Source organism: Nannospalax galili, unplaced genomic scaffold (genome assembly GCF_000622305.1).
Source record: "Nannospalax galili isolate Female #2095 unplaced genomic scaffold, S.galili_v1.0 scaffold1687, whole genome shotgun sequence".
In the NCBI taxonomy this organism is placed as follows: Eukaryota; Metazoa; Chordata; class Mammalia; order Rodentia; family Spalacidae; genus Nannospalax; species Nannospalax galili.
The window spans coordinates 364,402-383,259 of record NW_008357037.1 but is presented as its reverse complement, the minus strand read 5'-3'; the positions used below and the strand labels follow the sequence as shown (position 1 = coordinate 383,259).

Genomic DNA, 18,858 nt, shown 5'->3' with positions numbered 1-18,858 from the left:
CCCACTGCCCTAGCATGCTGAGCCAGTTCACATCAATTCCTGTATTTCCACAATGTATGACATGTCCACTCAGCACAGTACAGGGAAGGAAATTAAGTCCAAAGAAGTGCAAGGAGCAGTTCCTTGCCCAAGGCTACACACAGGAAAGTGCCAGGGCAGAGACCTGAACTCAAGTGTGCAGCTCCCGAACTCAACGACTTCACAAGATCTGTTTTATCTGGAATTTTACTTCAAAGCTCTTCTATTCTAATCCTCTAACCAGAAGCTATCAGCTAGAATTTTGGTGTAGTTTTTTTTTTTTTTAAACAGGAGATCATGTAGCCCAAACTAGCCTCAAATTCCTGATCCTCCTGCCTCCACCTCCCAAGTGGGGTCCCGAGTTAAAGGCTAGCCTGGACTACTGAATCAGTCCCTGTCATAAAACAAATAGGAGCTGGAGAGATGATTCAGGAGTTAAGAGTGATTAGTGCTCTTGCAGAGGACCTGGGCTTGGTTCCCAGCACCCACATGGCAGCTTACAACCACCTGTAACTCCAGTTTCTGGGTATACAAGGACCTCTTCCAGCCTCCGAAAACTCCTGCATGCACATGGGGCCGGCAAACACCCATACACATTAAATCAATTAATCAATCAATCAATCAATCAATCAAAAACAGAATGTGGAGCAGAGGGTCCCATCTGGACTTCTCGAACTCCTTTGCTCCCTTCATGAATTCATAAATACATACTGAGGCCTCCTGCAAACAATATTCCCAATACATAAAGTTCCTGGCTTGACTTTTAATCAGGGGCCACTAGATTAAAAAAAGTTTCTTACTCAATTCATTTACAATTAGAATTTAGGGCCGGGTGTGATGGTACACGCCTTTTATCCCAGCACTCAGGAGGCAGAGGTAGGCGAATCTCTGTGAGTTCAAGGCCAACCTGGTCTACACTGCGAGTTCCATAGTACTCTGTGAAAGCATGACCAGTCCTTTCTCCCCTTCCAAGGGGGCTCTGCCTAGAAGACATTCTCCCTTGTACTGTCATTCTGCAACCCCTGTAGGGCAAGGTCTCCCCGTTCTCAGGGGTCCCCGCTCCCCAGGGTCCTCTCCTGTGAGATGCGAGGCAACGAAGGCAACTTCCCCCTTGTCCCCCAACTTTTCTCCCTTCCTCAGGACCTACAGGAAGCTGCCTTGCTTTTCCTCTAAGGACGTGGGAGTCTTGAATTCCTCTCGAAGGGGTCTCCCAGTCCTTTTCCCTTCACTCCCTGCAAAAAAAAATAATAAAAGTACCCTTTACATCCCTAGTTCTCCCCAGGGGAGCACCGTGGGTCCCAGGTACTCACATATCTAGCCAAGTTCCGAGCCCCAGACCGCCGCAGCAGCAGGAAGCCAGCCTGGCCCAGGACGCGGCTCGGCCTCCAGACCTTGGCCATAGACATCGCAGCCGCCATTTTGGCTGGCTCTCCCTCCTCTGCTCTCCCCAGCCGGACGTCGGGCTGCCCCTTCAGCTGCCTCATTCAAATGGCAGCACAACCCTGCGTACCACGTATCTTTCCGCTGTCACCCGGCATCAAAGACGCAAATCTGAGTGAAGATGGTGGTCTTACCCTTCAGACTTAGGCCCATCGTCTTATTACCGGTTCTTTTTAATCAGGCAAAGAGAAGGATAGCCTTACTAGAGACTCAAGCGTTTAGGATCCGGGGGCCTTAAGCAGGATGGGCCCAAACCAAGATCCGCCCCCTTTCCTCTGTTGTCCAATGGTTTTGCCAGAATTGGGAGGCGGAGGGCGGGGGGGGGGCAGATTGTTAGTAAACGCTAAGCCACGTGCAAGCACCGATTGGCCTGCAGCCCAGACCTGCGCAGTCGGTGTGCCTGCGCGCGTCGCTGGGCGGAAGCTGTAGTCAGCGCTGCTGCACGTGTGGTCTGCGGCTATGGAGGTAGTAATGCGTGCGGACGCCAAGGTACGCGTTGAGAGTGGAACGGAGTCCAGCCCTCGAGGCCCAGGCTGCAGCCTCCGGCACTTTGCTTGTGAACAAAACCTGCTGTCCCGGCCGGATGGATCTGCTTCTTTTCTGCAAGGTAAAAGAACCTAACCCAACTTAATTCTGCGCGCGCCACCGTCACCTGGGTGCCATCTATCTGTTTTTGAAGAGAGGTTACGGTGTGATGTGCAACTCTCTAGATACTGCGGGATATTTAAAATAGGGGAAACCTCACCAGGGTAAATATTCCCCTTGACTAGATTTCTTCCGTCCCTCCGCCTGGATCCATACATCACGGATTGAGGCAAAGATGTCCATTTGCATAAATACCCTTGTAGACAGACACATCACCACCACGGGTTTAAATATAATTACTGCCTAGACTGTGGCAGATGATTTACGCAATTAAATGCTCTTCAAATTGAAAGTGATATTCCCACCCTGGGTTGACAAATGTCTCCCCTACTCCCATCCGACCATTTGAGTAAATATCCCTTTGTTTTCTATACATGTTTCTCTCACCATCGGAGTAAAAGAGTGTAGAAAGAAAAGAGAGGTCAGGTGACTAACACCCTCACAGCCCCACCTCTACCCCTAGCCCTTCAACTTGAGAGCTAGCAAAGACTGAGGAGGAGAGGTCAGTGAGTTGGGGGAAATACGTATGGTGAGAATGTGTTTGAGATGTCACAGCTGACCAGCTGTTTCCTTCAGAGAGGCTGAGCCACTTTAGGGCTAATAATTTGGCGGTCATTTCTGCCATTGCATTGGAGTGGTGGGTGGGGTCAGAGAAAGAGGGAAAAGACAGGAAGTGGAAACAGCTCTTCAGGAGTTATGCTGAGGGGATCAGGTAAATGAAGCACGAATTGAAGACTAATTAGAGGTTAAGAAAGGAGACCAGGGGCTGGAGAGATGGCTCAGCTGTTACTATGTACTCCTTGTGAAGAGGACCTCAGTTAAGTTCCCAGCACCCATGTTAGTTAGGTTGCAAACACCTGTAACTCATCTCCAGGGAATCCAAAGCCCTCTTTTGACCTCTGCTGACACCTGCACTCACATGCACATACCTACACACAGACACACATGTACACGTAATTTAAATAAATCTTTAAGCCGGGCATGGTGGTACAGAACTTAATCCTAGCACTTGGGACACAGGTGGATCTCTATGAGTTCAAGGCCAGCCTGGTTTGCATAGCAAGTTCCAGGCCAGCTGGAGCTACAGGGAGACCTGTCTCAAAAAGACAAGAAAAGGGGCTGGAGAGATGGCTCTGTGGTTAAGAACACTGGCTGTTCTTGCAGAAGACCCGGGTTCGAATCCCAGCACCCACATGACAGCTAACAACTGTCTGTAACTCCAGTTCCAGGGAATCCGACATCCTCTTCTGTCCTCCATGGGCATTGCACAACATGGATGCACTTATCTACATGCAGGCAATACACATAAAATAAAATAATTTAAAAATGTAAAAAGAAAAAAGTCTTTAAATTTTTAAAAATTTATTTGTGTGTATGAGTGTTTCACTTGCATGCATGTAACTACCATATGCATGGGATGCCCATGGAGGGCAGAAGAGGATGTGAGATCTGGTTTACCTAGCAAGTTCCAGACCAGCTGAGGCTACAGAAAGACCCTGTAGCCAAAACAAAACAAAAGGCAGGGTGTGGTGGCGCACACCTTTAATCCCAGAGCTTGGGAGGCAGAGGCAGATGAATCTTTGTGAGTTCAAGGCCAGTCTGGTCTATGTAGTGAGTTCCAAGACAGCTGGGGCTACAGGGAGACCCTGTCTCAAAAAGACCAAAAAAAAAGGGTCTCCCAGTAAACAAAACTGGCCTGGAACTCACAGAGATCCGCCTGCCTCTGCCTCGTCCTCCCGACTGCTGGGATTAAAGGCATGCGCCATCACACCCAGCTTGTTTTTTTTTTTTTTCTAACAAACATCCTTAACTCCAGTTCCAGGGCATCTTAACACCCTCTCTGGCCTCTGAGCACTAAATACAGAGTGCACTTACATACATGTAGGCAAAACACAAACATAAAATAAAAATAAATTTAAAAAATTATAATAGCCAGGCGTGGTGGTACGTGCCTTTAATACCAGCACTCTGGAGGCAGAGGCAGGTGGATCTCTCTGAGATGGAGGCCAGCCTAGTCTACATAGTGAGTTCCAGGGCAGCTACAAGAAGGCCCTGCCTCAGAAAGAGAAAACAAAGTAAAATAAAAAGAGGCAGCTTGTCTGTCTTCTAAAACTGTAAATACGCAGGGCCCTAATACAATCTGGAGGCCTGGCAGACCTTCAGAATGCATGTTCCAAACATTTCTGGCTTCAGAAACTCTGGCAAGTTTATAGAAACTGTAGAACCAGGTTGGGGTATGGGGGGAAACAAAACAAAGATAAGAACAGGTATATGTAGAACTGTCACGATGAAACCCATTCATTACTTTGTATCCTAACTTTAAAAACCAAAGTTAATTTTTAAAAAAGATGATGGTGCGTACCTGTAATCCCAGCACCTGGGAGGCAGAGGCAAGAGGACCAGGCATTCAATACCAGACTGGACTGGACTATACGGGACCCTGTCTCAGAAAATCCAACCACAGAAACCTACAGAACCTGGGAACCTATCACATACCTAAGAAAGTTGGTCCTGGTTTTCTACTTCTGATCTTACACATCCTAGGCACATGCTCTGCCACAGAGCTACACCCCCAGCCCCTTAGTGGTTTGGTTGGTTGGTTGGTTGGTGATTGGTTTTGAGACAGAGTCTCACCATGTAGCCCTGGCTGGCCTGGCTCAATATGCAGACCAGGCTGATCTCAAACTCACACAAAGCTACCTGCATCTGCCTCCCGATTGCTGGAATTAAAGGGGCACACCACCATGCCCAGCTCAACTCCTTGGTTGACTTGGTTTTTGAGGCTCTTCACTTTTGAGCCCTTCAGTAAGGAACACTGGAGAAAGCTTATGGATCAGAATCATTTAAGGTTCCCCCATGACTCGGCATGCAGCTGGGGATTACTTTGTGTGATTGTGATACATTTATACACATAGATTTATGAATTTAGAGTTGGGCTGTAACCAAATCCTGATCAGTTATTGGGCGCTATAGTCAGAAACGTGGAAACAAACCCAGTGTCTTCATTTTGCTGTGGGCTCTCTAAAGCCCAGAGAACTTAGCGTCACACAAGAGCCAGAAATAGGCAGACAGGGCTAGAAGCTAGTTTTCTGTTTGCTTAATCTTCTCATCCATTCATATCCATTTTGGGAAAATAAGCAGGAATTGAGATCCCCAAACCATCACAACTATAGATCCCCCCCCCCGCCTTTGGGGGGGGGGGCCCTTTTTTGAGACAGGGTCTTCCTGTAGCCCTAGCTGGTCTGGATTCACTATGGAGACCAGGCTGGCCTCGAACTCACAGAGATCTGCCTGCCTCTGCCTCCCGACTGCTGGGATTAAAGGCGTGTGCACGCCACCACGCCTGGCTTAGATCCCCTTTCTTTTTTGTTATTTTTTATTTTGTTTAGTTTTGTTTTTTTGTTTTTGTTTTTTTTAATGTGTATGAGTGTATTGCCTGCATGTATGTGAGTGCACCTGTGTCGTGCAGTGCCGTGGAGGTCAGAAGAGGGCTTCAGGTTCCCTTGGAACTGGAGTTAAGGACGGTTCGTAACCACCATGTGGGTACTGGGAATCGAACCCAGGTCCTCTGCAAGAACAGTCAGTGCTCTTAACCGCTGAGCCATCTCTCCAGCCTCTTGTTTGGTATTTTTAAAATTTTTCATTAGGATTTGTTAATTATACATGACAATGGGTTTCCCTTGGTTGGTTTATGAGATGGTCTTATGTGGCCCAGGGGGGCCTCAAACACAGTTTGTAGCCAAGGGACCTTGAATTCCTGATCCTCTTCTTCCCAAATGCTGGGATTCCAGTCATTCCCCTAGTAGGGCCACCTGGACCCTTTTCTTAGGTACTCGCACTGCTGCAGAGTCCGGAAAGGAGAGGTATGGGGGTGAGGACCCATTCGGAACAGACAGACCAATCACAGTAGGAAGAGAAAGGACGACTCTCAGGAATTACCTCCTCTTGTTTCAAATCTTATTTTATTCATATGTATGTAGGTGAGTGAATGCCACATGTGTGCTGGTGCTCACGGATGCCAAAAGAGGCAGAACCCTTGGAGCTGGAGTTCCAGGTGGTTACCTGGTGTGGGTGCTGGGTACCAAACTTGGGTCCTTTGGAAGAACAGCAAGCACTCTTAACCTCTGGGCCATCGCTCCAACCCGAACTACCTCCTCTTAAACTAAAGTCTGTTGTGTGCCCTGCATGCACTAAGCAGTGTCCTAAGTGTTTTAAGTAAACTGTGCTTTCTAAAATTTTTGTCTTATTTTCTTGGGTGATGTGGAGATCTGGGGCTCAGGGCCTCCTGATGCCATTGAGCTGTGCTCTCCAGTCCTGAACTGTGTCTTTGATCTCCATGAAAATGCCATAAGGGAAGTGTTATGGTTGTACCCATTTTACAGATGAGAAAGCAGAAGCAGAAGAGTGAAGTGGGGACTGGAATGATCACTGCCAACAAATGGCAAGGCTGGCACAGGGAGCCCCTGGGCTTCTGTGCGCATGCTGTTTGTGCCACACATTGTGCCTCAGATGCTGGCACAGTGACTGAGGCCTCCCCTGATGTTTTACCAGGTGATACCTCTGTCCTGGCTGGAGTCTATGGGCCCGCTGAGGTGAAGGTCAGCAAGGAGATCTTCAACAAGGCCACACTTGAAGTGATCCTGAGGCCAAAGATAGGGCTGCCTGGTAAATGGAGTCAACTGAACCTCCGAAGATCCAGTCCCCCAGGATCTCATCTGGCTCCTCCCTGCATGCTGTGCCCGGTCTCCACTGCCCACTCAGCTCCCTCCCTTGCTCAGCTTTTGTTTTGTTTTTGCTGTACTGGAGGTGGAATCCAGAACTTCATGCCTGCTAGGCAAGCGCTCTACACTGAGCCCCATCCCCAGGCCCTCACTGGTGGATTCCAAGCAATCCTGGTACTGCTGAGCCAGGCCTTCCAGGCCCTCACTGGTGAATTCTAAACAGACGGTCTAGTACTGAGCCATGTCACCAGCCCCATACTGGTAAATGATTCTGGCAAGTGTTCTACAGCTAAGCTACATCACCAGCCTTTTTTACTTTTAAAAAAAAAAATTTATTAATTTTTTAATGTGTATGAGTATCTTGCCTGCAGGCATGTAAGCGTACCACACACATACAGTGACCATGGAGGCCAGAGGAGGTATTGGATCCCCCAGAACTGGAGTTCAGGAAGGTTGTTAGCTACCATGTGGGTGCTGGGAACCAAAACCAGGTTCTTCCAGCTGCGGAGCCATCTTTCCAACTCCTTGCCTTACCTTTTTTTTTTTGAGACAGGGTCTCCCTGTGGCCCCAGCTGGCCTGGAACTCACTATGTAGACCAGGCTGGCCTTGAACTCACAGAGATCTGCCTGCCTCTACCTCCCAAGTGCTGGGATTAAAGGCGTGTGCCACCATGCCCAGCCAACCCCTTACTTTTTGAGACTGGTCTCAAGGTGCCTAAGCTCACATTGAGCTCTCTCTTTTATTTTTTTATTTATTTTTATTTAATTTTTGAGACTTTCATAAAATATTTAGATCCCCTCCCCTATCTGCACCTGTCCCCTGCCCAATTTAATGTACTCTCATATATATAATATGGCCTATGAGTCTGACTTGTGTCCCCAAATGCCCTTCAGTATGGGCCCATATACTGGGCCCACCAAGAGGCCCCATCCTTGTAAGACACTGTCTTTCCCTCTGAGCCATCAATCACCAATTCCTTAGATTGGGTTGGGATTTCTTACCCACTTCCCCATCTCTATGCTGGGATTTTGTCTGCTTTGCATTTGCATTGGATTCGTGCTTGCTCTCACCATTACTGTGAGTTCATATGAGTGACTGACTAGCTGTCTGAAAGATTCTGTTTCCTCGTGGCCATCCAACCCCTCCAGCTTTTAAAATCTTTCAACATCCTCTTGTGCAATGATCCCTGAGCCTTGAAAGGCAGAGGTTTGAAATAGGTGTCCTATTCAGGGATAAGCACTCAGCAGCTCCTTATCTCTGCACATTGTGGGTTTCTGTGTTAATCACCGTCTGCTGCATAAGGAAACTTCTCTGGTGAGAGTTGAGAGGTTTGGCTTGGAACTTGCTATGTAGACAAGGCTTCCCTGAAATTCACAGGACCCCTGCCTCTGTCTCCTGAGAGCTAGGATTAAAAGTGTGCGCCACCACACCTGGCTGAGCTCTCTTGTAGCCCAGACTGGCCTCAAATTTGTGAGCCTCCTGCCTCAGCCTCCCTAGTGCTGATTACAGACCTAGTGTCCTCTCAGCTGTTTGTTTCCCCACCCACTGTCTCTTTGTGTTTCCTTCTCTGCTCCGTCTCCCCTCCTTTCCATTACTTTTTTCCTGCCTTTTCACCACATCGCCGTCAAATGTCCTGTGACAGGCCTACAGGATGGGAGTGAGGATGGGCTATAACTGGGAAAGACAAGGGCACTTGTGGGTACTCCTCCCCAGGGTGGCTAGCTGGTGGACCCTTGTTGAAGGCTGGCCATAGCAGGTGTTCAGCAGTTTCAGGCCCTGCCTGCTTACTCCTGGGAGTGTGTGTTATCTCAGCTACTTCTGAAGGTTAATGGAGCAGGGAAAGATGAGGAGGTGGAAGGGAAGCGCCTAACAACTTGCCCTGGTCTCTCCAGGCGTGGCTGAGAAAAGCCAGGAGCGCCTGATCCGGAACACATGTGAGGCAGTGGTGCTGGGTGCCCTGCACCCCCGTACCTCCATCACCGTGGTGCTGCAGGTGGTCAGTGATGCCGGCTCTGTATCCTTCCCCAGCCCCTTCAGGAATTTTTCTAGAACCTCCCTCACGGTTGGCCCAGTAACACACCCTCTACCACTCAGAAACCTCCAAATGTGTGCCAGGCAGCACTTCATAAAGAACAGCAAACAGGGCCCATGAAATGGCTCAGTGGGTAAAGATTCTTGCCATTGAGCCTGACTACCTGAGTTTGATCTCCAGGACTCACACAGTGGAAGGAGAGAGAAAGAGAGATAAATTTAATAGAAAAGAAAAATAATGCTGCGTATGGTGGCGCACGCCTGTAGTCCCAGCATTTGGGAGGCAGAGGCAGGCGGACCTCTGTGAGTTCAAGGCCAGCCTGGTCTACATAGCGAGTTCCAGGACAGCTGGGGCTACAGGGAGACCCTGTCTCAAAAAGACCCAAAAAAAGAAAAATAATAGCAAACACTGTGTGCCAGGCACTGACTGCCCTGAGGACCTCACATGTTACACGTTAGGTCATTTAGTCATCACAGTACATGCATCAGTCGCCATCATAACTCCAGAAGTCTGGTTCAAGAGCCCAAGGACTCCCCTCTATGTGTGTTCTTCTGTAGCTATGTTTCAGGTGAGGGAAAGTGGCTTTCCCAAGGGACACACAGCCAGGTGGCAGCAGAGGCGGGACTCAAGCCTAGGCCTATCTGACGTGAGCCTGAGCCAGTGACCATTCTGCACCTTGGCCTGAGTGTGGCTCTACTGGGGGAGCACCAATCAAGTGGAGTAGTTGTTGGCTTCATTTTTTGGTATGTTAGCCACCTGCTAGATTCCCAGGAGCTGGGCCTGGTTTTGCCAGTGTCTACCCTATGTGACCTTGGGAGATTTCTCTCTATGACCACATTTCACAAAGGTACTTGGTACATACTTTAGTACATCTTTTACTACGCCTATTACTTGTCATGATCCCATTTAACATTCAGAGACTGAGACTCAGAGAAAGTGAACTGACCACCCAGCTGAGAGATGGCAAAGCTCAGTTTGAAGCAGCAGCAACAGCGACTTGATCCCAGAACCACTGACTCAATGCTGCTCTGTAATCAGTCAGTGATGTCTGTCACAGGCATCAGCAGGTGAAGGGAAGCCTGGATGTGTTCTACTGGCCAGCACTACAGAAGACACTCTCCTTAACCACTTCGTCATGCTCAGCTCTTGGCCTGTTGCCTAAATGCTGCCTGCATGGCACTGGTGGATGCAGGTGTGCCCATGCGGGCTCTCTTCTGTGGGGTTACCTGTGCCCTAGACTCTGATGGCAATCTCCTGCTGGACCCCACAGCCAAGCAAGAAAAGGTAGGTGTGGAGGTTACGGTTGCTGACGAGCTGTGGCCAGGTGACTCTGTCTGCCAGGCCTTCTGTGCTATTCGGCCAGCTCATGCACCCTGGGCCCAGTTGCAGGCTCCGCAGTATTCATCAGGGTTCACTTAGCTTCAAGTGCTAGGAACGCAACTCAAACATCCACAAACTAGAAGAGGAATTTACTGGCTTTCATTACCAAACTGAAAGAACAAAGTTCTAGCTAGAAGCCGGCCCCCAACACCCATTAGGATTTCCTTGTTTGTTTCTCAGTGTGAGGGAAACTGACACATGCAATGCTTCCAAGACTTTAGTGTAATTGGTTCCAAATGTGCATGTGTGCCAGGTATCTGTCCTGCCTGCTGAAGTTCAGAACTCCATAGCTATTGTACAGCTGCTGCTGCCTAAGGACCAGGCTGCTTCTCTCTGGTCCCCCTAGGCTCCCATCAGATAGCTGGGAGAACCTAATGGCAAGGGAGCCCGGCTGTGGGGACCTGCTGACTGGCTCCTGAGTCTACATACAGTACAGGGCATGAAGGAAAGGAGAGGCGGAGAGGCAGCAGCAGATGGCCAGCACAGTGGCTCCCCCTACGGGACAGGAGTGCTGTGGTCAGAAGGTGCAAAGAGCAGTCGTGCAGGGTCTCCTCCTTTCATCTGCCATCCTGCACCCGTCTCGGTTTCTCACAAGACTTGCAGAATCAAGCAATTCCTGGCCAAAAGCAAAATAGTCCGGTTCCGTAATGGATTCAAATGAAAACTGGTAACAAAATCAGGTCCCACTCTTAAGAGAATACACTGGAGGAGAGCCAGGTCTCGAGGATTCACACAAGATGGCATAGCTGACTGTTTAAGCTGAATCATGGTCGTCTGTTGGTCCTACTGGATGGAGCTAACATTTTCTAACCTGGAGATTTGGTCATATTGAAATTAAGAATCTGATTTGCTTTTTATCTGCACTGCACAAATGAACAAACTGGTTCAGTAACAAATACGTAGAACCTTAAAAAAAAACCAGTTCTGTTCTGCACAAGAGAGGCAGACAGTCATTACCTAGGGAAGGGGTAATGTGTAGATGGAGAACTGCAGCTGATATGTAGGCACCTGGCTATGGGGAAGTGAGGCCTGGAGGCTAAGGGTCTGGTAACCCCTGTTTGAAACTGTCTGGGAATTCAAAGACAAGGGTCTGAGGTCCTTCACTGTCTTCTACCTCTTGTTCCCAGAAGGCCCGGGCCGTCTTGACCTTTGCTCTGGACAGCGTGGAGCAGAAGCTGCTGATGTCCACCACCAAAGGACTGTATTCTGATGCTGAGGTACCAGTGTGGGGCTGGGGAAAAACCCAGAACCTTCCCTCCCACCATGACATAACATCTTGTCCCAAGTGCCTGAAGTTTGAAGTTCAAAGCAAGCCTTTCCTTGCATCCCTGTCTTGAAAGAAGTGGGGGTTCTCGGAGATGGCAGTGTAGCTTAGTTGGTAGAGTGCGGTCTAGCATACACAAGGCCCTAGGTTAGATCTTCAGTACCACGTAAACCAGGCATCCTGCTGTACACCTGTAATCTCAGCATTTGGAAGGTAGAAGGAGGACAATCAGAAATTCAAGGTCATCCTCAGCTACATGGGGAGTTTGAGGCCAGCCTGGGATATATGAGACCTTGTATTAAAAATACAAACCAAACAGAAAAGGGAGAGGTAAAACTTTGTTTTTTTGTTCTTTTTGGGTTTGTTTGATTTTGCAGACAGGGTCTTCCTTTAGCCCCAGCTGGCCTGGAACTTACTATGTAGACCAGGCTGACTTTGAGGTCCTCTTGTCTCTGCCTCCTGAGTGCTGGGATTAAAGGGGTGTGCAATCATACCTGGCGTTTTTTTGTTTTTTTTTTAATTAGTGTGTCCATGTGTGTTTTGGGGGGGTATGTACATAAGCGTAAAGGTGCCTGTCTCTGGAGCTGGAGTTACAGGTGGTTGTGAGACCCCAGCATGGGTGCTGGGAAATGAACTTGTGTCCCCTACAAGAACAATATGCTGCTGGGCATGGTGATGCATGATTTTAATCCCAGCATTCAGGAGGCGGGAGCAGGTGGATCTGTGTGCGTCTGAGGCCAGCCTGGTCTAAAGAGCAAGTTCCCAGGACAGCTATGACAGTGCCACCTAGAATTCTGGGTTTCCAAGGGACATACTTTGGAAACAGGCCAAATGGTCTATAAAGGCATTTTTTTCTCGGGTCCTGCGGATGTAGGCCCATGCAGTAATAAAGATGTGGGGATCTCTGATTTCCTGGCCCTTAAGGTTATCTGGGTTGGGGCTGGAGAGACAGCTCAGCAGTTAAGAGCACTGGGTGCTCTTGCAGAGGATCCTGGTTCATTTCCCAGCACCCACATGGTAGCTAACTACCATCCCTAATTCTAGTTCTGGAGATCCAGTGCCCTTTTCTGGATTTTGTGGCCATTGCATGACATGGGCGCACTTACATACATGCAGGCTAAACACTCATACACATCAAATAAATTTTTTTTGCTGGGCGTGGTGGTGCACGCCTTTAATCCGAGCACTTGGGAGGCAGAGGCAGGTGGATCTCTGTGAGTTTAAGGCCAGCCTGGTCTACGTAGTGAGTTCCAGGGCATCTGGGGCTGCAGGGAGACCCTGTCTCAAAAAACCAAAAAAAAAAAATTTTTTTTTAAATTTTATGTGTATGTGTGTATTGCTTGCATGTAGGTAAGTGCACCCATGTCGTGCAATGCCCTTGGAGGTCAGAAGAGGCTGTCAGATCCCCAGGGACTGGAGTTAAAGATTTGAGTTGAGCATGGAGGCTCACAGCTATGATCCCAGCATTTTGGAGGCTGAGGCAGGAGGGCTGCTGTGTTTGAAGCCAGACTCATTACATACATAATGAGTTCCAGGCCAGCCTGGACTACAGGATGAGATCCTGTAGGTCCTCAAAGTGGGGTCGGGGAGAGGCCTGGTATGGTGGCCCTCATCTGTAACCCCAGCACTCAGCAGGCTAAGGCAGGAGGATCACTGAGTAGTGCAGTCATCCTGAGCTACACAGTGAGTTCCAAGTGAGCCTAGGCTACCGAGTGAGACACTGTCTCAAACAAAAACCAGCAACAAAAGGATTTGGGAGGGGTAGGTAAAAGAATTGTGACTCTAATTCTCTTGATCTCTGATTATGGATTCTTCCAAGGAGTCAGAATTCTGATCTTTCTGATTTGAAATCCTGATGCTGCCAAAATATGATCCTAATTTATCAAAAAGAAAGACAAGCTTAGGACGGTTGAGGGTGTGGCTTCATTGGTAGAATGTTTGCCTAATATGCATGAGAAGGTTCTGGGTTCAGTCCCTAACACCAAATAAAACCAGGTATGGTAGTGCATACCTGTAATCTAAGCACTTGGAAGGATGGGGCAGGATTGTTCAGGCCAACCTAGGCTACAGAATGACGGCCCCCTCCACCCCGAGAAAAGGAAATATGCACAAAATCTGCCTCCTTTGGGGTGGTGAGGAGTAATGGGAGGAAAGGGGAGATGGTGGGCCTGGGGATTCATGTGGGTCAGGAAGTAGTCCTGGGCACTGACTGGCCTCTCCCTCCCCAGCTGCAGCAGTGCCTGGCCGCAGCCCAGGCAGCCTCACAACACATCTTCCGCTTCTACCGGGAATCGCTGCAGAGGCGCTACTCCAAGAGCTGAGGCAAGCCAGGGCAGCACCCCCTCCCGCCACCATGCCCACTGCCTCCAGCTGCTGCAGGCCAGCACCCAGCCTTGCCTCTGTGCCCATGTGACTTCCAGTCCTGTAGAGGCAAGAACTCCTGTAATGGGCTGGGGACAGGACTCGGGGACAGAGGCTTGGCATTTGACATCTCCATACCTGGACACAACCCCCTGACCACCACCACCACCAGAGCACTATTAAAGGGAGCTCACCTGTGTTGAATGAATGAGTCCGTATCCATTCATTCTAACTGGCATCTGGCAAGTACCTATTTACCAGGCCTGTTTGGTGCTGAGAAGTTGGCAGTGAACAAGAGATTCGTGTCTCCTGTTCCAGGAGTGATGGGGAGAGTGGACAAAGAAGCATGGTGTTTTGTCAGATGGTAGTAAATGCTATGACAAAAGAGGTCAGTGTATCCCTGCCTGTGGTCCCATCACCTGAGAGTTAGGGGCAGGAGGATCAGGTATTTGAGATCATCTTCTACCACATAGTGAGTTTGAGACTAGCCTGGGCTACATTTATTTTTTTTAAAAAGCCAGGCATGGTGGTGCACACCGTAAGTCCCAGACAGATCTCTGAATTCAAGGCCAGCCTGGTCTACATAGCAAGTTCCAGGCCTGTCAGGGCTAAATAATGAGACCTGTCTCAAAAAAAAATAAGAAAGAGTTTGAAGATGACAAATTCAGTATATTAGGATGCCTTCACAGGCAGGGGACAACTGAGGAGAGCCCTGAAAGAGGAAGGGGTATGAGCTTGTGGGTAAAATGGGGGGAAGAGCCCCAAGGGTCCAGGCAGGAAGTCAAGACGGAGTGGTCAGTGAGGATAGGAAAGGGAGGTGATGAACCGGAAAGAACAGACATGTCAACATGAAGGCTCTGGGGTCACCAGCAAAGGCTGGCTAAGGGTTGTACATCCAGCAGCCCCATCAGGTGGGACCATTGTCCCCATTTGAAGGTGGTACAAGCACATGAGCCAGGTAGCCTGTGAGTCTCCAGCTAGCCTACAGAGGATCAGAGGGCCCACGAGACTCTTGAGGTCCCCAAGCCCAGGCTGTTGGGGCAAAGCCCAGGGAGACATCAGCATTCTGGGGCTTCTCCATATGTAGGCAAGTCACTGGGGCTCAGGTGGTGTTCCTCACCCTCTGGGGTGCTAAAGGGACAGGAGTTAAGAACTTGGGAATTTATTGCAAAGAGCAACTATCCCACAGCCTGGCAACACAGGGCTCCTGTCAGCAGGCTCCTGACACTGTTTCCACGTGCTGGGCCCGGTCATCTGCACACCTCAGATGCTAGGTGTAGCTCCCAGACTCCCCCTTCGCCCCTCTGGTCAGGTGTCTTCACACCCAGTAACAAGAAGGAAATGCACAAGTATCATTAGCTTGAAATGTTGCTCCCATAGATGCTCTGGGAAATGCTGACTGGGAAAAGCTATTTTCTTCCAGCAAGATCCATCATGGTGGCATTAAACAAGACTAAGCTGCCTAGTACTGACACCAGTCCCCATTAGGAAGCATTCCTGTGTGCTGCTAAGCAGTAAACACACATCTGTTGAACCTGCTGGTGCCATCTGCACTTGGTTTTCTGAGACTCCCCTGGGGAGGAGGACTTACGGTCTTTGGGGGATCTGAGCTGCAGGACTAGCATTCTCCCGAAGAAAAGGGAAACAGAAGCCAAGTGTGCAGAGGGAATGTGCAGTGCTGCGGGAAACACGATGGCTTGGAGCTTCTGCTCAGCCCAAATTAAACAGTCCATTTTGCAGATGAGACAGTGAGGTTCAAGGTCAAGGGTTACACAGTGAGACCTTGAAATCTGTTTTCTAATTCTCTACTAACCAGTGTGGAGAAGAAAACTGCAGTGTGGAAACCCCATACCCAATTCCACCTCAAGCTCTGAGGTCCAGTGCCAGCCACACACAGCCTGGCAGCCTATCTGACCCCTGCCTGCCCTTAGGCACCGCCACCCATCCACCCTGGACACATAGACTCACAGGACAGACTTGGATTTGGCTGCAGGGTGTCTTGTTTAATCTCTCACATTGCCTCCTTCTGCTGAGGGGTGGCCAAGAAGGGGAGGGGTTCTCCGGCTGGCTCTCCTTTCTGGATGATGTCATCACCGCCATCAGGGAAAGCACCAGGCTGGTTCATTCTGCTCACAGGAGCGCTGGGCCTCTGGCCTCTGCATTCACAGTGGGGGCCGGAGGGGCAACTAGGGCGGGTCTCGGGAGGCAAGGTAGGCAGCCAGGGTCACCAGGGCAGCTGCATATGTGCACAGGCCCAGCCCCACGGCAAGGACCCCCAGCAGGAAGGCACGGCGGGAGGCGGCCCCTGCCCCCTGGACGTCCCCCTTGGCCCAAGCCTTGTTGGTCTGTAGAGGCAGTGGGCAGTGGTAACCAAAGTGTCCCCCTCCTTCCCTGATTCCTGTGGCTCCTCCCCCACCCAGCATACCATTCATTCATCTATTCCAAACTCATGGATGAGGCACAGTTGGGCAACAGGGATGCTGGGTGACTAATAAAAGCATGTTACTATATGCCACTGTTTTTATGTCTGCCAGTATTCTAACTCCGTTGATTTGCAGGATGACCTGAGGTAGGAATTACTTGTGGGTGGTTACAGAGAAAGAAAACCTGTGGGGAAGTTTGGTAATTTCCCCAGGACAGTTCAAGTCTTTTATCACCACCCTGACAGGTTCTATGAAATGTGCCTCATTTTTCTCCTACTTTTCTTGCCTTCCTTTTTTTTTTTTAAAGACAAAGTCTCATGTAGCCCAGGCTGCCCTGAAACTCCCTTGTAGCCAAGGATAACCTTGAACTTAAATTCTACTTCTTCCATCCCCAGATGGCTGGGGATAAAATCCAAGACTTCATCAGGCTGGGAAGCACTCTACCAACTGAGCTACATCCTCAGCCCTGTCTCTGTTTGATTTGGTTCTTTTGAGACAGGGTCCCACTTTGTTGGGGGAGGGGTTGTTTTGGTTTTTGTTTTAATCTTTTTGAGACAGGGTCTCCCTACAGCCCCAGCTGGCCTGGAACTCACTTTGTAGACCAGGCTGGCCTTGACCTCAGAGATATGCCCGCCTCTGCCTCTAGAGTGCTGGGACTAAAGGCGTGCACCACCACACCTAGCTTCAGGGTTCCACTTTGTAGCCAGGCTGGCCTTGAACCTGAGGTGACCCTCCTGGTTACACCTGGGTTTCCATGTGGAAACCCCTCTCTACCCCTCACACCCATTCCCACAGGCATGGCTCCTCTTGATTTAGTTTCCTTTATTTAAACCCCAGTGCCCTCCCAGACCCACACGCTGACTAACCTTTTGGGCCAGACAGAAGGCAGCAATGCCCACAGGCCAAAAACAACACAGCATTGAGAAGACCGCCAAGCCAAGGTGGTCCTGGGGCAGAAGTGGGGACAGACGGCCACCTCCATCCCAGTCTGAGTCACTGTCACTGGATGACGTGTCCTATGGACAGAAGAGCCTGGGTGGGCATCTCCACCCACCTCCCCTCCCACTGCTCTATCCTTTGCCCCCCAAAACCAGGGCTTCCCCAGAGACAAAAATATTTAAAGGGCTAAAGAGATGGCTCAGCAGTTAAGAGTCTGTACTGCTCTTGTAAAGGACCCAAATACAGTTCCCAGCACCATGTTGGGTAGCTTACAACCATTTGTAAAACTCCAGCTCCAGGGAATATGATAGCTCTGGCCTCTGCAGGCATTCCCCTCACATGTATATACCCTGGTAGAGATACACACAACATACACATAAGTTAAAATAACAAAGCCCGGGTGTGGTGGCACACGCCTTTAATCCCAGCACTCAGGAGGCAGAGGCAGGCGGATCTCCGTGAGTTCAAGGCCAGCCTGGTCTACATAGTTCCAGGACAGCTGGGACTACAGGGAGACCCTGTCTCAAAAAGACCAAAAAAAAAAACCAAATTAAGTCTGGGCATGATGGCATACACCTTTAAATCCCAGGACTCAGAAGGCAGAGGCAGGTGGATCTTTATATGAATTTGAAGCTAGCTTGGTCTACATAGTTTCAGGCCAGCCAGTGCTACGCTATGCTGCATACAAAAAACAAAATAACTTTAAAAATAAGTAATTTAACTTAAAAATATTTTCAAATACAGTGACCAGCTCAGCCAATGATACTAGATACACAAAGTGAATATGAACTTGCAGAGGCAATAAGGTTCTGCCAGGCATGGTGGCACACACCGTTAGTGCCTCCGAGCATTCAGGAGGCAGAGGCAGGCAGATCTCTGTGAGATCAAGGCCAGCTTGGGATGATCTTTATAGCAAGTTCCAGGTTACCTAGGGCTATATGGTGAGATGCTGTCTCAAAACAAAGCCACATACACACACACACACACACACACACCAAAAAGGAACATAAGGTTCTCAACGTCTTCCAACACTGGGAACTGTAAGACAGGGATAAAATGATACTATACATGGGAGGGTGTTTTCCACCCCGAAAGCTTTTATACAGGGTATTACTGTATAGCCCCAGGCTGTTCTCAGATTCCATATGTAGCCCAGGCTGGTCTGAATTTTATAATCCTGCCTCAGCCTTCTGAGTGTTGTGATTACAGACATGTACCACCATGCCTGGCTCCAAGTACTATTTTGATACTGTGACTTTGATACTCCTCCCTCAAGAACTGTGGTTGAAGTCCCCTCCTCTTGAATCTGGGCAGGTTTGTGAGTCACTTGTAAGGAACAGAATGTGGTGTAAGTAGTGTTGCATGGTTTCCTAAGAAAAGGTGACACATATCAGGTCTAGTGGTACAGGTCTGCAACCCCAGCTATTTGGGAGGCCAAAGCAGGATGGGAAATTCAAACCCCGCCAGGCATAGTGGGACAACACCTTTAATCCCAGGATTCTGGCAGTAGAGACAAGTGGATCTCTGTGAGTTCAAGGCCAGCCTAGTCTATAGAGTGAGTTCAGGTTAGCTAGAGCTATGCAGTGAGGCCCTGTTCCCCCCCCCCCCCCCCCACAGAAAAATTCGCACACCAA

At 49.4% G+C, this 18,858-nt stretch overlaps 3 protein-coding genes across 15 annotated transcripts in view; 1 reads left to right on the top strand and 2 right to left on the bottom strand.

Annotated features, from left to right (window-relative positions):
- Bckdha (branched chain keto acid dehydrogenase E1 subunit alpha) overlaps positions 1-1,486 on the bottom strand; it is a 32,031-nt gene extending 30,545 nt beyond the window's left edge. For 2 of the 3 annotated variants that reach the window (XM_008855009.3, XM_029557126.1), the window contains exon 1: positions 1,329-1,486. In XM_008855009.3, coding sequence (XP_008853231.1) covers positions 1,329-1,436 — 108 coding nt within the window. In that variant the 5' untranslated portion in view covers positions 1,437-1,486. The remainder of the gene's footprint in view (positions 1-1,328) is intronic. The other variant, XM_008855010.3, reaches the window with a different exon arrangement.
- A 349-nt stretch (positions 1,487-1,835) lies between these two features.
- Exosc5 (exosome component 5) lies at positions 1,836-14,066 on the top strand. Of its 3 annotated transcripts, none has more exons than XM_029557127.1 (6): positions 1,841-2,065; positions 6,655-6,768; positions 8,718-8,839; positions 10,001-10,141; positions 11,368-11,454; positions 13,730-14,066. In XM_029557127.1, exons 1-6 carry the CDS (start codon positions 1,918-1,920, stop codon positions 13,820-13,822), a joined length of 705 nt encoding a protein of 234 aa, XP_029412987.1. In that variant the 5' UTR covers positions 1,841-1,917; the 3' UTR covers positions 13,823-14,066. The 3 variants fall into 3 exon arrangements, with proteins under 3 accessions (XP_008853229.1, XP_029412987.1, XP_008853228.1); XM_008855006.3 differs by having other exon boundaries at positions 1,842-2,065; positions 11,365-11,454; XM_008855007.3 differs by lacking the exon at positions 6,655-6,768 and having other exon boundaries at positions 1,836-2,065; positions 11,365-11,454.
- A 1,778-nt stretch (positions 14,067-15,844) lies between these two features.
- Tmem91 (transmembrane protein 91) overlaps positions 15,845-18,858 on the bottom strand; it is a 4,856-nt gene continuing 1,842 nt past the window's right edge. For 7 of the 9 annotated variants that reach the window (XM_008855000.3, XM_008854999.3, XM_008855003.3 and 4 more), the window contains exons 3-4: positions 17,152-17,301; positions 15,845-16,059 (exon numbers count right to left, since the gene is read on the bottom strand). In XM_008855000.3, the coding sequence (XP_008853222.1) occupies positions 15,874-16,059; positions 17,152-17,301 (336 nt within the window). In that variant the 3' untranslated portion in view covers positions 15,845-15,873. Of the gene's footprint in view, positions 16,208-17,151; positions 17,302-18,858 lie in introns of all 9 variants that reach the window. The other 2 variants (XM_017794844.2, XM_029557128.1) reach the window with 2 other exon arrangements.

What these genes read in the sequence shown, in the direction of transcription:
- Exosc5 (XM_008855006.3), top strand. Translation starts at nt 1,918, where the DNA reads ATGGAGGTAGTAATGCGTGCGGACGCCAAGGTACGCGTTGAGAGTGGA. An exon ending in GCCAAAGATAGGGCTGCCTG is followed by an intron (nt 6,769 to 8,717) that starts GTAAATGGAGTC and finishes TGGTCTCTCCAG; the next exon opens with GCGTGGCTGAGAAAAGCCAG. An exon ending in TGGTCAGTGATGCCGGCTCT is followed by an intron (nt 8,840 to 10,000) that starts GTATCCTTCCCC and finishes CGTCATGCTCAG; the next exon opens with CTCTTGGCCTGTTGCCTAAA.